Genomic DNA, 16,052 nt, shown 5'->3' with positions numbered 1-16,052 from the left:
TGGCACACTGTTAGCCGCTGGATATGTTCTATAATACAGGGTGGCCTACAGGGTGTCTCAACTCTGCGACCACAACGGGACGTGATTGCAAAGGCAGGGCCTGCGCTAGAACATCTATGTGAATGACCTAAGTACAGTACGAGTTTTCTCTGCAACACGGTTATTAGGAGGAGGGGGCCAAGTCTCCAGGCAACTGCCCACTTGCCCACTAAATAGAAAACAAAGGCGTTCTCATAGAGATTCGACTAATTGTAAATGATACCCAACAAGTGTGAGCATGTGCAATGCATGCATGTACGTACGTTATATAGTATACTATTGCATACAATGATGATGTACTTACAACCCCATGTGCCCAAGCACATCATATATCCTTGTATCCATGTAATTGAACCAGGCCCTTGAATCACACCTACTTCCCGACTCGGCGTCTCTAGCAAGCAAGCTGTTACTACTGTCTCTGCCTGTATGTCTCTCTCTCTCTCTCTCTACTAAATCGCGCCCCATGCCCCCAGCGTCCAGCTCTTCTCCTGGATGTTTGCCGCTGCCCGCATCAACCCCCCAGAACCCATGCCCATGCCTCCCATGCCCATGCTTTGCCGTTGCGCCTTGACATCCACCTCGCTTGCCCGTGACGCTCCCGCTAGCCCGTTTGCCAGCCATGCCTCTTTATCGACTGTCGCGATTGCCATCACCTTTAAGTAACAGGCTAGACTACCGCCACACCATGGCCCAATTGTGTCAAGCGCTCGTAACTGCCCCTGCAGCCCGCTCGCTGGCTTGATCTTGTCCAGCGCATCGCCAATAGCATCTTTCTCTGGTTCGGCATTAGCTGCGTCGTGCCACACTTCATCACCGTTACTGCCGCTGTCACCTCCAACACCAGCATCACTGCCATTACCTGCTGTACTTGGTGATTTGACTTCCGATGTTGGTGTCACTGGTGATGTTGTCGCTTCAGGGACATCGGTCTTGCTGCCCCGTCGCTGTAGCTTCGTATTTGACTTGTAGGCTTCCGCCCCGCGACCGCGCACCGGGTCCCAGCCCCGCGCCTCAATCAGTGCCTCAACCTCCGCAAAAATGCGGCCCTTGAGCCCAATGATGTGCGATCCACCGCCGACAAACATCATTCGTGACATGCAGACTGCACGTATGTCCATAGGCAACCGTAGCAAGTGGTTGTAGATAAGCAGGTGCAACGGCATCTCATCGTCGTCGAAGTTGGCTGGCCCATACTGCCGCTCAAAGTACGCCGTCTCGCAGACTTCCGCTAGCCGTTCGAAAGATACAGACACGCTGCAATGCGGCCCAAATGAGCGCAGCGGGATTTCGACTGTGTGTTCTTTAGCGCCTGTCCATGGGCTGCCTGTGCGACCTGAGTGCTCTGATTTCTCTTCTCCCTCCTTCCCACTCACTTCTTCTGTCTCATCCTGCTCTTGCACTGTTGCCAGCCCCTCATCTTCATGCCTGCAAGATGGCCCTGTAGCAGCGCGACACCACAGCATGCGCTTAGCCACTTCTTCCACATCTTCAAAGCTGATCACGTGGTTTATATTGGATGTATGAGGCCCCGCCTCCGTCTCCGCCTTTGCTGGAGATTCTATGTAGCCCTGACGGATAAGCTCACTCTTGAGAAGATTGTGCAGTTCCTCAATCATCAACTTGCTGCCACGGATGCTTCGTGTACACCGCACTTCCCGATATTCATAGACGCTGGAGACCGTAGTTTCACTCCAGCCCAGATCAACTACTAGTCCCGATCGCACACCAGCCCCGACCGTTGACATGACGGGTGCTGAGAGCAGCGACACAATGGGTGAGCCAAAACGCTTGAAAAAGATGTCGAGTGTGGTGGATAGAAGGGGCAACGGTAGGCTGGATGGCACAATCAAGGCCATCCGCCGTGGTCGGGAATCGATAAGGAGAAGCCTAGAGGCCAAGGCAACAGCACAGGTGTTAGAAATAAGGAGTGAAAAAACCAATTATTTACATTCACGAATGCGATACACTCTCTATAGGATATCTTGTCAGCTTCCTCCCAGAAGTGATTCTCACCTTGAAAAAGCATCTCGCAATATCCGGTCCAGCTTATCCTGGACTAGCCCTAGATCTGACTCACGCAAATCATATTGCCATAGCTCGTAGTCTTTGCCCCAGTCTTTACCTATAGGTCTTTTTCTCCACGCATCGTGATAACCTGGTAGAAACATTCTGTAGTCACCTACACGGCGCTGCTGGTCGGGCCGCAACTGTAAATACGCTTTGGGCGCATTATCGCCGGCAAATCCCACACGCACAAAGCGTGACCCAATTTCTACGATAACTAGATCCTCTTCAGCTCGTAGCGTTGATGGGGAGCTAAACGAGCCCGCCGATGGCCGGCTGGGTGTTGTGGGTGGCGATGGGCGGTCGGCCACGCCACTACCGCCCCGAATGCTGGTGACGGAGCGGTGAGGAAGCCCCGCTGGTGTCGCGGTATCCATTTTGTATGACTGACTGGTAAATGAGGATGAGAGGATGGGTGGCAGATGCGGATTGCTATTTAGCAGACGCCTTGGAGTAAGATAGCTTCATCTTGTTGAACGTTGGCTATAGCTTTCAAGAGCATAACCCTTTTAGCTAAATATTACAGTAGGGTTAACACTGTACCGAGGTTATTTCTTAACCGGGGTCCTAGGCTGCGCTGCCTTAGCAACACTGGGGAAAGACATAACCGTGACGGTTTCCACACCGCATCTCACCGACCTCATCTGCATCTAATTAATGACGATTTAACAAGTTCTCTTTGGGTGTCATGCTATAGCTGACTGTGCCATGACGGAAGCGACTAGTATTTGTTCCTATGTAAATTACCTGTCGTGATTATAGCAAGTCATACAGCATGGGTATCAGAGGGTGAGTTGGATACGCACCAAGTAAACAAAGATGGAAGAGAAAACAGGCAGTCGTCTTGAGTCTCAATCTTCTTTTAGATACTAAACTACCTCAATCTATATTCCTTGGTATATCTCAGCATGTACTAACAAGCCTCTCTCCTACTATTCTCTACTACTTTATAGACTCAATGAGGAGCTGCGTAGCTGTGGTGAGACGCAGGCTCTCGCCAAGCTGGCCATTGACCACCTCGAGAAGACCGGCAGGCCCCTTCGCATTGCGGTTGACATTTCCATATGGATGTTCCAGCTCAGATCCGCTCAAGGTGAGCTTCAGAGCGAACCCAGACCAGTACTTATCTTTGAATAGTAAACTAACTACAATTATAGGCGGGTTCAGCCCCGAGCTCCGGACCCTATTCTACCGCCTGATCCGCCTCCTCTCTCTTGCTATTGAGCCCATATTTGTCTTTGACGGACCTAACAAGCCCAAAACTAAACGCAACAAAAATTCAGCCCGTAGCGACACGGCTAGTGCTGCGACGGCCCAGGCCAAGCGCATAATCCGCATGTTTGGTCTACCATTTCACGATGCGCCCGGCGAGGCCGAAGCGGAATGTGCGCTGCTCCAACAGCGCGGTGTAGTTGATGCTGTTCTCAGCGAGGATGTGGATACTATTATGTTTGGCTGTACGCACACTATGCGATTTGTACGCAGCCAGAGGCCTGGACAGCCGACTCACATTATCTCACATCGCGCTGACCGCATTAGAGAGGAGCAGCAACTCGATCGTGAGGGCATGGTGTTGATTGCCTTATTGAGCGGCGGTGACTACGACACAGACGGCGTGGAAAACTGCGGCGTTAAAGTGGCTAGCGAGGCGGCACGGGCCGGCTTTGGGAGGTCGCTGTGTGCACTCAAGGCGGCTGATTCCGATGGCATCCGCCGGTGGCGAGAAAATCTACAGCATGAGCTTGCAACTAACGAGAGTCGCTTCTTCAGGCAGAGACACAAGGCGCTCAAGATTCCAGACTCGTTTCCTAACCTGGAGATTCTCAGATATTACACCCATCCTGTCGTATCTTCATCACAGAAAATAGATCAGCTAGGGCGGCTGCTGGCCTCTAACTGGGCTAAGCCCATCATCATCACTGAAATGCGCCATCTCACGGAAGAGTTCTTTGATTGGGGTTTTAAGGGCGGCGCGTTAAAGCTTATTAGAGTCATCAGCCCATGCATTTTTGTGCAGAAGCTATTGCAACTATCCCGCGATTCTCAAAACGATAGTCTGTGTATAGAGGAAAGGGAAAAACGCGAAGCCGGGCTGATTAAGAAAATTAAGTCGCGCCGTCTCCACGAAAGCACCGATCATATTCCTGAGCTCCGTGTTGAGTACATTCCTCTTGACATTGCTGGTCTGGATATTTCTCACGAGCGTGAAGCCGAAATCATCACCACGCGCAATGGCCTTGCGACAAACAGCGACGACGAATTCCTCGCATCTGCCGCTGACGGTGACGCTGAAAAGCCTGTAAAGGTCTACGATCCTTCAGTTGGGACGCTTGCCTGGGTGCCGGAACTTCTAGTCAGGCTTGGCGCGCCGTTGGCCGTCGAGGACTTTGACGAGACAGTAAGAAACAAAGAAAAAAAGGCAAAAACAATGACAGCAAGACGCGCAAGATCGACACGTTCAGTTACGCCCCAAGCACAGACGCAATCCCAGAAACAGATCTCAGAATTGTTAGACCAGCTACCAGAGCTGCCAAAACTGCCAAATTCTAGGCAATCTGGTGATATAGACTCGGGATTGTGGGCGAAATCTCGTCAAGGCCAGCAACGGATCACATCGGCAATTGAAATACTTTCTTCTTCCCCAGTGAAGCCCCGCCAAACGAGTTTTGGGCGATCTAACTCAACTATTCTAACTACTAAGGCCTCTAAGGGATCAGAATCTAAGGCTCCGGCACAGAGACCACTAAATCCCTGGGCTGCTTCTGGTACTAAAGACCTTCCTAGATACACCAAGACAGCCCATGCACCGACACTAGCCAAACCACCTCCCCAATCACGGCCACATTCTTTAAGCCCCAAATCACAGCTTACACCCGTAGCCTCGATTGAGCTCCCGGAAGATTTCGTGCGCCTTGAAATCCCAGAACTACCTCCCTCTCCCAAGTTCGCCCCCTATAACCCACCTCTTGCGGGGCCACACAATCCCAACCCTGTTGAGTCTCGCCCCCATACGCCCGAACGGCCCTCCCAATCACCTATCCTGATCAACTCCAGTCCTGAATACATGGCAACGCCTCCGCGCCGGCTTACATCTAGTGTTGGTCTGCCACCAGTACCACAACCCGTTTGCAGCTCTCTTGGAAACAACACTAAGCGTGACTCCAATAGTCTCTCATCATCGGGAACGTCGCCTAGTAAAATTTCATGCATGCCTACCAAGAAGCGTGCATTTCAGCAACCGGCCATTCGGGAACAGACTGGACTAGACATCTTCCTGAGTAGTTCTCCGCCACAGTCATCGCCGCAGATACAGTCACAGATACGGAATCATGGCAAGGAAAATACTAGGCCTTCAATGCTAACTACAGCCACAACCTCGCGGCGAATCTCAATAGTGGTGCTAAGTGACGATGAAGAGGAGGATAGTTTCCTACCTCTGGACAAAGTGCCCAAGGCGAGCAGCTTAAGCTTTGAGAATTAGATTACTGTAGTATTAGGAATTATGTTACACAGTGTTAGGGTTAATAGGGTTAATAGGGTTGTCTTCTCTCAAAGCTAAGTTTAGTCTTGTGTCTTGAATCTTCCATTTTTTGGATGATGTTTCACTATCTTGACGTCCGTTCATGCTTAGCCTTTCCATCGAAATTTTTGCTTGCTACCTTATCTTTTCGTCACTCTACCGTCTGGCCTCTTGTAAGAAGGCCCACGAAATTCTCTATTGCTGTCCGCACCTAAGATAGGCGCTTTTGCTAATCGTGCACGGATCACTCAGTCAAAAAACCTCCCCCTTCAGAAGCTTGCTAAAACCCAACAGACAGCGTCAATAAACAAGATTGCCACACAAATAACACCGAAGACCGCCAGTCTCTCTCTACTACTATGTTGCTGGATATTATCACCAGAAGCCGTGGCAGTCTCTGTTGTTTGGCCTCCGCTTCCATCTCTACTTCCTTCCCCGCTTCCCGACTACCATCGATTTTACACATGACTGCCGCTACAGCCAGTAGGAGTAGCTGCGCGTCACCGGCGCACACCATGGCTCCGATAAGCACAGCCTCTGGCAGCCCGACAGGCTTCTCACCAGTACGAAGTAGCACGGTGCGTGCCTTCTCGTCGTATCTGGTGACCCCTAAGGAATTATCGGAGGCGTTAAAGAAGAACCCGCCGTCGCCCATTAGCACGGACCCGCGGGTCATTCCATTATGTGCGGCGTGGTTCATGCCCAATGATGGCCGCTCGGGAATTGATGTGTTCCTCGAACAACGCATCCCCAAGGCGCGCTTCTTCGACATTGACAAGGTCGTTGAGCGTCATAGCGAGCTCCCGCATATGCTTCCGTCACCCAAGGAGCTGGCCTCCACCATGAGTGAGCTAGGCATCCGCATCGACGATACTGTCGTAGTATACGACTCTAAGGAGCTAGGAATATTTAGTGCGCCGCGTGTTGCCTGGACGCTGCGCGCCTTTGGCCATCCCAAAGTGCATATCCTGGATAACTTCAAGCAGTACGTCGAGGAGGGCCTGCCCGTTGAGTCGGGAGAGTTCTATCCTGTTGATGTGTGCACGTATCCGATTCCCAAGTTAGACGAAGCCAGGATTGCATCGTTCGAGGACGTCAAGAAGGTAGCGAGTGAGAACACTGCAGCGGGTGTCTCTGCCGATGGCGTGCAGATCATCGATGCTCGCGGGCCAGGTCGCTGGTCCGGCAAGGATGCCGAGCCTAGAGCTGGCCTGTCATCGGGTCACATGCCGGGTTCTATCAACATTCCCTTTGGCGATGTGCTGGACCCAGCAACCAAAAAGTTCCTGGCACCAGAGGCCCTGCGCGAGTTGTTCAAGGCTAAGGGCCTAAGCCCAGACAAGCCTGTGATCGCCTCATGTGGGAGTGGCGTGACAGCATGTGTGCTCGAGGCGGCGCTGAAAATTGCCGAATTTGGCTCGCCAGAAACGCACCGTGTGTACGACGGTAGCTGGACGTAAGTTGCGCTTTTTCCCTCTGATATGGTGTGGCACAAGACAAAATTAATCGATTAGCTAACAAATGCATGTTATAGCGAATGGGCGCAACGCGCGACGGCTGGAGAAGGACTCATTGTCAAAACAGTCGAGGCCGAGAAGAAGCCCGTGGACCCATGAAAAAGTCATAGTACATGAGCCACTCAGATGCCTTGCATTGTAGTCCATGTCGGGACTAGATTATGATCTGGAGAGCTGTCCCCACCTATATACTCTCTTTGTTTTACATCACTTCATGCTTTCGCAACTCTCTAAAATCACTAACTCTATCCCTCTACATCTATTTTCTTTGCTATTCCCCTCTCATACCCATTCCATTCTCTGGTATGCAACTCGCACTCTCTCCCACCACCTGCCCTTCTCTTCTACTAATTTCCCCCATCTTTAGATCTCTTTGGTCCATGTCACTCCTGCTGGTATCATTTGTTGGTCTTTAAAAAAAAAGAACAGAAAAGAAAAGAAAAGAAAAAAGCGCGTTTATTCCTGATGATACCGCAATTTTACCAAAATCTTTTTAGGCCTCTGGTTTAGAGAAACTAGTAACAATTTCAATTCAATTTAAAGGTGTTGATGTGCTCGGTGTGACGCTCATAGTGGGGTCGTTACACACCCATACCGAGAGATATACAGACAGGGATCTTAATGAACAGCCACACCTTTGCTATGGCTCCATAAAATGGACCATTTGTGGGCCCTGTTAGGGCTTGCCAGCTGCCAGCGGTCTAGGATAGAAGGCTGGGCGCCTCACATACCACTAGAATTTACTTGATATTTTGTGTGCGAAATTAAGAGTCAGCCCCGCCGAAAATTATTGTAGCGGAAAAAAGGGCAGTGAGTAGTGGGTCCTCTTTCTCTAGGTTTTGCTGCACTGATTCCCTGTTTTGACAGTGCTTCGCCCCTCCTTTTTCTCGTGATCCTTTCCTTCTTCTTTCTCTTTCCTCTCTTTTCTTCTTGTCCGATATTTTTGTGTGTCGTCTCCTTTCCAACAACCTCAAAACACATATTCAAAATGGCTGATCGTGGAACTGGTGCCCGTGGTGGCTTTGGCTCTCGTGGTGGTGACCGCGGCCGTGGTGGTCGTGGCCGTGGCCGTGGCCGCCGTGGCGGTAACAAGAACGAGGAGAAGGAGTGGCAGCCCGTCACCAAGCTGGGCCGTCTCGTCAAGGCCGGCAAGATCTCCAGCATGGAGGAGATCTACCTGCACTCTCTGCCCATCAAGGAGTACCAGATTGTCGACAACTTCCTGCCCAAGCTGAGCGACGAGGTCATGAAGGTTAGTTTTTTTATTTATGAAGCAGCATGTTGCTTTGTGCTAGAGAAGACTTCGAGATGAGCAAGCTCTGTATGGTAGGCATCAATCTTTCTTGCACGGGGGCTCCTATCTATCGAAAATCCTTCATGATGACAACGGGACCACGCCGAGGAAATAACGACGACAATAAAAGGCTTTTCGACAGCCAATTATACCGACAATCGACGAGGCAAGAGAACGAAGCAAGGGTCCAATTGAAGGCCTATCCTCGATACACATGTTTCAAGAATTGAAAGAAGCCGCCGTTGCAATTGAGATTGATTCTAGCCCTAGCAGAGTACAGTTTTGTAGCTAGTCGAATCAGCCAGCAGAATATGCATACAGACACGCGTGTGCGCGATGCTAACTGTCTATTTTTCCCCTACTTGCAGATCAAGCCTGTCCAGAAGCAGACCCGCGCCGGTCAGCGCACCCGCTTCAAGGCTATTGTCATCATTGGTGACTCCGAGGGCCACGTCGGTCTGGGTATCAAGACCTCCAAGGAGGTTGCCACTGCCATCCGTGCCGCCATTATCATCGCCAAGCTTTCGGTCATTCCCGTCCGTAGAGGTTACTGGGGTACCAACCTGGGTGCTCCCCACTCCCTGCCCTGCAAGGAGTCCGGAAAGTGCGGTTCGGTCACCGTCCGTGTAAGTGAACTCCAGAAGACTACAAATAATGCTAGCCCTGAAGTTAGGTGTTAACACTTTTTTTTTCCCCATTTAGCTTATCCCCGCTCCCCGTGGTACTGGCCTGGTCGCCTCGCCCGCTGTCAAGCGTTTCCTCCAGCTTGCTGGTGTTGAGGATGCCTACACTTCCTCTTCCGGCTCAACCAAGACTCTGGAGAACACCCTGAAGGCCACCTTCTCGGCTGTATCCAACACCTACGGCTTCCTGACCCCCAACCTGTGGAAGGAGACCAAGCTGATCCGCTCCCCTCTGGAGGAGTACGCCGACACCCTGCGCGACAAGCGCTACTAGATTGTCTTAGATCCCCAGGACGAAAAACTATGAAAGGGAAATCGGAACAGGGACGGTGAGGGTTAGTTTGTTTTTCTTTCTTTTTCTGTACAACAACAAAATGAAGAAATAGGGAAGGGAAGAAAAAATGACAGAAGAATCCGCGAGTCTCTTGAAAATAGAGAGACGGACGGTCCTTGGTTAATGAAGTAAAGATTGAACTTGAAAAAAAAATATGAAATTAAAGTGCATTGAATAACCCTAAAACGGGGTTGGACAAAGGAGAAGGGCAGAAAAGCAAAAGGGAAGGTGCCTCCACTTTGACGGGGCCCCACACTTGACTACAAGCCTTACTTTACTCTCCTTATCGTCAACGCGGCGAAAGTGTTATTGCATTAGCAAATGAATACTTTTTTGCAAATTAATCAATTATGGGGTTTCTGCTGCTGCTGTTGCGTGAGCGTCTTTGTGTTTGTTTGAGAATGAGCAAGGCTGTGGAAAAGCGGGTAGGAATTTGATTGGGGGGAGGGGAGAAGAAGCCGGGGTAGGTGGTATGTTAAGAGGGGAAAGAAACGAGAAGTGGGATGTTTTCTTTTTCTCTCCTTTTTTTGTTTGTTTGGCGGGCTTGGTTGACTTGACTTATTGACATTGATTGGGTAGGCCATGGGTGGGTACATGGCCGACCAGCGAGCAGGGAGAGGAGGACTTGGATGTGCATGAGTGCATATCTGGCTGGATGTGTATGATTTGGGGGTGGGCGGAGATAAGGACAGGTCAAGCTAGATTAGACCAGGAAGATAAGAGCACAAAAAGAAAAGAGGCAAAAAGAAGAAAAGAAAATACACCTCAAGAAATTTAAAGGAAAGAACTAAACAAGATAGAAGAGAGGAGTGCATACGATAGGGGGGGGGGGGGGGGGGGTAAGAGAAGAGTGAACGTCAGGAGAAGAGAAATACGCGAAAGGAAGACGTTGTTCGGCTTGCTGTATTTGCTGTTTTATGGGTGGTTCTTGGTAGGGAAGAAGGAATGTGATACAATTGGGGTTGCATTTGTCTTTTGATAAGACTAGAGAAAAAGGAAAAGGCCGATATTGTGAGGAGAAGAGGAGGAGAAAGAAGATGTGACATGGAAAGAGAAAGGAGACTGTCTTAGCTAGGAGGCCGAGAAAACATGGTATAGCCCGTTTGGCTGACACGCCCAGCGCCCTTTCGAACCATACTACGGCTAGAATTGGGAGCTTGAATTTGAATTTGGTGGTAGCGCGCAAAGATCTGCAACGGCACCTCGAACCAGTTTTCCGGACAATGCACGCACCATGGTCATAGGCCATCTAAGTCATAGTGATGGAAGTGGACCAAGAAGTGGAGGGAACAAGAGGGGAAAGATCGGCTCGGCTCTTTGTGTGTGTGGCGGCTGCATGTCTTGATTTAGGCTGGCCCTGAGCTGTGCTAGACGGGGGAGGGGAAGCAGAGGAAGAGGGGAAAGAGAGGAACCTGATTTGATCCTGGCCTGGGTGTTTGCCGGACTCGATCCGCGGGCCGTTACCCTGCATCCTAGGCCTAGACGAAACAAGCCAAACAAAGCAAAAGGGACAGGACGGCGAGATGTGTAGAGGTATATGTGGAAGTATATATGGACCCCCCGTTGTTTCGTTTAGACGTCTTGTTCTCTTTTGACTCTCTCGTATTCTCCACTGACAACCGCACTCTGGGGTATTTTTGTCCTACTTTATTAGACTGTACGGCAGATAGACACATCGCTTCTCGCTCCGTTTCTCTATTTCCAACACACACTCTCCTCTCCTCTATACTCCATCTTTAGTCCCGGCCAGTTTCATCTGTCTTGCCGATGACCCTCCTCTGCGTCTGCCCGTCTTTGACCCACGCCCGGAACAGCCAGTCCACGTCCTATCCCCACTCTACACGTCCTGTCTCCCCCTCTGCTTCTGCTCCCACCACCACTCACAGCTTACGATTCTGGAGACGTAGCTCCCACCTAGTTAGCGATATGCCAAGCCGAAGGAGTAGAAGCAGTGTGTTTTTCATGTTTGGGCCGACTGAGGGGTCGTTCATCTTGAGCACACCAGGCGACGTGAGCCAGTGAGTTGTTGTTCTTGTCTCCATCTGTTTTGGTAGGGAGCCGGGGGCAGGGTGTCTCTCTTTTGTCTTCCGCTCTCGTCCCTTTGCCTTTGCCTTGCCGTAATACTCTTTCTATTTCTCTCTAACTTCCATCTACCTAGCTGGAACATCCCCCCTGCTATGGCTCTGCAACTCTCCGATGTCAAGGTCCTGCGCACAGCCGTGTTAGATGAGCACAAGCGGTGGTTTATGTACTTCCAAACGCCTGATGGGGCCCACACATATCGTGAGTTTGTTGTCCCATCCCTTTCTCTGCCCTCTCTCCCCTTTCCAACTAACTCTCAATTAGGCTCCTCCATGTCCTTCAACGAACAATACGATCCCGGACCCTACGGTTGGCTCACCAGCACACTTGCCTCACAAAGTAGATCCTGGCCCGCAGTGTCTGCATCACTTGGGCCAGACGACAGCCTGTTCATTGCCATGGCCAGCGGTGAGTGTTCCTTTGCGCCAGGACTTCCTCCGACAACGGCCAAGGCAGTTCGCCGCGTCCGTGCCGGCCAAACTCTTCAGGTTGCCCAGGGAGTACATGATGCACACGTCATCCTCCATGGGCGACGCAAGACTTCGTGGTCTCTAGGCGATGGATATCCGGTGTTAGCAGATATATTAGAGAAGGTTCGAGGACGATATCACGTGTCGGTGAGTGGTTTCTTTCTTATGCCGCCTCTCTACTACTCACCCTACCTAGCTAACGTGGAAGTGCCTACCCCATCAGTTTGTTGCGCTAAATCCCTGGAAACACGATGAGTTCTTCCTCATGCTCGAGGATAAAGTATGCTTCTTCCACGCCGCGCCCGCTATACACGCCAACGTTGTTGCAGCGCTAAGCGCAGCCGGTATACCTGCGAACGTCGTACGGCGAGACGGAACACAGGGCCTCCGCAGCGGCATGGACAAGAGTATGAACACAAGGATGTCAGAAGATAGGAATAGCTATGGGGATGGAAGACCCAGCGGCAAGATATCTAGTTCGACTAGAGCCGCCACAACGACAACAACCACCGTCTGTGCGGCCGGTATTGGAGTCGACCGTGATGAACTCTGCGGTGCTATTGAAACGGCTATCATGGGATATAATTTCATGAATCTAGCTGGGGGCGCAGCCCCTGTGACGGCTGCAGCTGGCTGCTCGGTAATGTAAGGAGCTGGGCTGAAAAGGGATGGACTGGTAAGATCCAGAATAGGCGCGGGGGTAGGTTGTCAAAGAAAAACAGGCCATACAGACTATGTATATATAACTAGTTAATGAACAAATCATGATCGCAAAAGAACTATGGAGGTCTCTCGATAATGATAGTACCCGAGTCTGCGAGGGTGACTGCTAGCCACTTTGGCACGTTTCCCATAGCTTACAGAGCTCTAATCGAGGCCATAGTAGTGGCTACGGTTTTGCGTCGAGCATGTGAAAATCAATGTAGGGATCAAGTATATTCTTGTCCCAGCATCATTCAATTCAATATTTATGGCTCTAGTAGACGTTGCATGTATTCAAGCTCATGAAATAAGAGTCGAACTAGAATGACCCTCATGCGTCGCTGTGTCCCGGCGGTCCCCCATCAGCGTTAGATACATCTAGGCTTTAGAGGAAGAGATGAGCAAGAAACCAGTAGTCTTGGTGTTGATCTTTTCCAAGTTCGTACAAATATTAGTGGCACCGATAGAAGGAAGTCCTCAGGGGGTTGGCTAATCTTGCTCACTAACCTCAACCACGAACTGTTCCGCGACGAGATGAATAGCAGGAATCAGCCTTGGGACTAACTCTACAATATATTGGATCCTATCACTGTGCCAATAAATAGGATGCGCTTCAGGTGGAAAGACTTCAGTTCTCAGGATCAAGATGCGGTCTGCCTTCCTCCATGTTTTCAGGCTCGCAATAGAGCTCTGGCCAAAAGGGCATCGGGTTTATGTTAGATGCGTTGGCAAGCTCTCTTAGCCCGTTGCTAAGACCAAAGAGGGACTTGATCTATGCCCTCTACTATTACTGCCCAACACGACACCGAATCTCGACGCTCAACGCCCGTCAATCAGCTGTCCGTCTATACAGAACTTCTAAGACTAGACTAGACATATAGCGGAGTGCGTCGGCACAGGCGGTTGGTTTCCAGCTCACGCTGACCTAGCTTCAAGTTCATAGTTGCTAGATGCCTTCAGAAGCAGACCTGTCTAATCAGCATTCAGCGCCTGTATCCAGCGATCAGATCCTAGAGCTGCTTAAATAGTATCAGCGTTGGGTTGACTACTAGCTCTAGCACGTTCACTCCTAGATTCTTCTAGTAGAGAAACGAACAAAAAACTGAATGTATACTACACTTACACTGGGATCCAGACTGCATGATAAGAGCTGCAATAATTTACACTTACTCAACCTCATGTAGACAGTCCCACCATGACATCATGACAGATACGCACAATGCACAAAAAGCCCCAGGTTTGAGCAAGACAAAAGAAAAAAATGGATATTAAAAAGAATCAGACAGGGCCTAATGGCTCTCTCTTTTACCTAGGACCCTTCTAAAGGAAAGGGCCTTCAGAGAGAAGACAAAGACAGAAGAAAGCTTAGCCTAGAACAAAACCCTCGTATCTCGCGGTTTTTTCTGCTAGTGCAGCAATATTTTGAAGAGAGAACGAGGATGAGGAGAAGGAGAGAAAGAAACAGTTCAAGACAGAGAGATAAGAAGGGGGAACAGAGAGAGGGGGAGCAGAAGAAGATAGGACAAGGAGATGTGAAAACAAAGAGAAGGGGAAAAAACGCAGAAAGGACAAGGACAAAGGAAAAAAAACCAATCAAAGAGAAATAGAAAACTAACGGCGATAAAGAACGAAGGCAAATAACCGAAGATGAAGGGGCATGTGATAAAAAAGAAAAAGGAAACGACGATAGGAAAGAAAAAAAGAGAAGAAAAAAGTACAGAGAAGGGAAAATAGTTGTGCTTGAGAGAAGAAATCCCCATAAAGGTCTCGCCTCTAGCGAAGCACAGAGACAGAGATGGAAAGTAGATGGGGCCGGCCAGCGGTCATGAATGGCAAATGAACCAGGATAGGAGATGAGGCACACGGAAGAGACACGAGACAAATGAAGAAGGGAATGGACGACGAGAAGAGAAGAGATCAGAAGCATACATTCACCTCCATTCTTCTCTTCCCGTTAGCCGAGAAACTGGTCGATACGCAAGCAAAATACCAGTTAATCTAAGCATGCGGGTCTTCCATCATCTGTTCTTCTCCCATTCATCCGCCTTGTCTTCGCCCCGTCTTAGTCGGAATGTGTGTTTCGCTTGGAACGGCTATAGGTCCAGCGGCCCAGGGTCGTGAGAGGCATGGCATTTCATACCAGCCAGCAGAGATGCAGGGAGCACAAAGTTCGGGTAGAGACGCAGCCACAGATGCAGCCTCCCTTAATTCCGCTTCTAGCTATGGCTCTTGTCCAGTGAAGTCTTGCTGGTCTCATCTGTCGTCACTTTTTCATTCCTTTTTTTCATAGCTTTTGTTGTTAGTTTATTGTTTGCAATCCCAGCACACGACAGACTATACAGATGAACAGAGAGACATTGGAACGAAGAGAAGGGCTAAAGAGGCAGGTTACTCAGCAGAGGAGGCAGAGAAATTGACAAAGTGCATGTGAAGATATGTGTTAAACCGGACGAGAAATTCACCTCGTTGTCTTGTTAATGCGAATCGATCGCAATGTTTGTCTTCTTTCTTCGTCCCATATTTTCCATCTGCCATGCTTTCGTGGACAATTTTTGTCTCTTATTTTTTGTTGATCGAAATCGAAATGGTCAAGTCAAAGCAAGTAGAAACGTGAGTACATAAACTGAAGACAGACACAGGCAGGCAGGAAAAATTCAAGGCAAAAACAACCTCGGAGGAAGGGTAAAACCAGTTGCAGAAAAAGCGGAAGCCTCAGAGCAAAAAGTGGGAGACAGAAAAGCGAAGGACAAAGGTGGCAAGGGGGAATAGATGAACGGGAGCTGATTCGAGCTGAGCCGAGCCGCTTTAGCCCGACTAGACAGGAATAAAGGGAACAAAAGTGCCTCCTCAATATCCCTCGATCGTCTCGAGTCTTGCTTGCCCAGTCTATCCCGCCCATCTGGTATATCGACAGCACATTGCTGCTACTGCTCCTGCGCTACACTGACCACAAGGAAAATGAATGTTCAGAGCAACATAATAATAGCCAGTTAAAGTAAGACGCATCACCGTCACTGAGAGCAGAGCAGGGCAGGGCAGAGCAACAAACAAACAAGAAAAAAAAGTGAGAAAAGAAGATCCTTGATTAAAAGAGGGAGTACGTAAGTATTATTCAGAACAAGATACGAACAGGATACTAACACGGTAAGAGAGACAAGGAGAGACAGGAAGATGCAAGAGGACAGAATAAAGGCACAGAAACAAGTAGAAGGGGGAGGAGAGAGGGCGGGTCGAACAATTAAAAGCAGCAATGCAAAGAGAGCATGGTTGGCCAGTTGCCGGTCAGCCGGTTATGCAGACGAACGGACAGTATAGACCGTCCAATTTCCGTCAAACAATGCGGC

The 16,052-nt window shown here is 49.8% G+C and overlaps 5 protein-coding genes across 5 annotated transcripts; 4 read left to right on the top strand and 1 right to left on the bottom strand.

The window, feature by feature from the left end:
• Positions 1-491: 491 nt before the first annotated feature.
• HOO65_030507 (Actin-related protein) lies at positions 492-2,483 on the bottom strand (the record flags this gene model as incomplete). The annotated part of the gene is made up of 3 exons (XM_071002015.1): positions 492-1,929; positions 2,056-2,164; positions 2,222-2,483. 3 exons carry the CDS (start codon positions 2,481-2,483, stop codon positions 492-494), a joined length of 1,809 nt encoding a protein of 602 aa, XP_070860186.1.
• A 398-nt stretch (positions 2,484-2,881) lies between these two features.
• HOO65_030506 (putative flap structure-specific endonuclease protein) lies at positions 2,882-5,587 on the top strand (the record flags this gene model as incomplete). Its single annotated transcript, XM_071001884.1, has 4 exons — positions 2,882-2,895; positions 3,060-3,199; positions 3,264-4,504; positions 4,808-5,587. The coding sequence occupies 4 exons, from the start codon at positions 2,882-2,884 to the stop codon at positions 5,585-5,587; spliced, it is 2,175 nt and encodes a 724-aa protein (XP_070860185.1).
• Positions 5,588-6,141: 554 nt separating this feature from the next.
• HOO65_030505 (putative 3-mercaptopyruvate sulfurtransferase) lies at positions 6,142-7,242 on the top strand (the record flags this gene model as incomplete). Its single annotated transcript, XM_071002285.1, has 2 exons — positions 6,142-7,082; positions 7,161-7,242. The coding sequence occupies 2 exons, from the start codon at positions 6,142-6,144 to the stop codon at positions 7,240-7,242; spliced, it is 1,023 nt and encodes a 340-aa protein (XP_070860184.1).
• Positions 7,243-8,131: 889 nt separating this feature from the next.
• HOO65_030504 (40S ribosomal protein uS5) lies at positions 8,132-9,394 on the top strand (the record flags this gene model as incomplete). The annotated part of the gene is made up of 3 exons (XM_071002236.1): positions 8,132-8,395; positions 8,806-9,063; positions 9,140-9,394. 3 exons carry the CDS (start codon positions 8,132-8,134, stop codon positions 9,392-9,394), a joined length of 777 nt encoding a protein of 258 aa, XP_070860183.1.
• Positions 9,395-11,631: 2,237 nt separating this feature from the next.
• HOO65_030503 (uncharacterized protein) lies at positions 11,632-12,655 on the top strand (the record flags this gene model as incomplete). The annotated part of the gene is made up of 3 exons (XM_071002303.1): positions 11,632-11,737; positions 11,801-12,153; positions 12,203-12,655. 3 exons carry the CDS (start codon positions 11,632-11,634, stop codon positions 12,653-12,655), a joined length of 912 nt encoding a protein of 303 aa, XP_070860182.1.
• Positions 12,656-16,052: the final 3,397 nt, after the last annotated feature.

The sequence above is a fragment of the Ceratocystis lukuohia genome (assembly GCF_044167205.1).
Source record: "Ceratocystis lukuohia strain C4212 chromosome Unknown Supercontig3_pilon, whole genome shotgun sequence".
Lineage (NCBI taxonomy): Eukaryota > Fungi > Ascomycota > Sordariomycetes > Microascales > Ceratocystidaceae > Ceratocystis > Ceratocystis lukuohia.
Note: the sequence above shows the minus strand (reverse complement) of the source record. Positions and strands in the feature narration are given on the sequence as shown.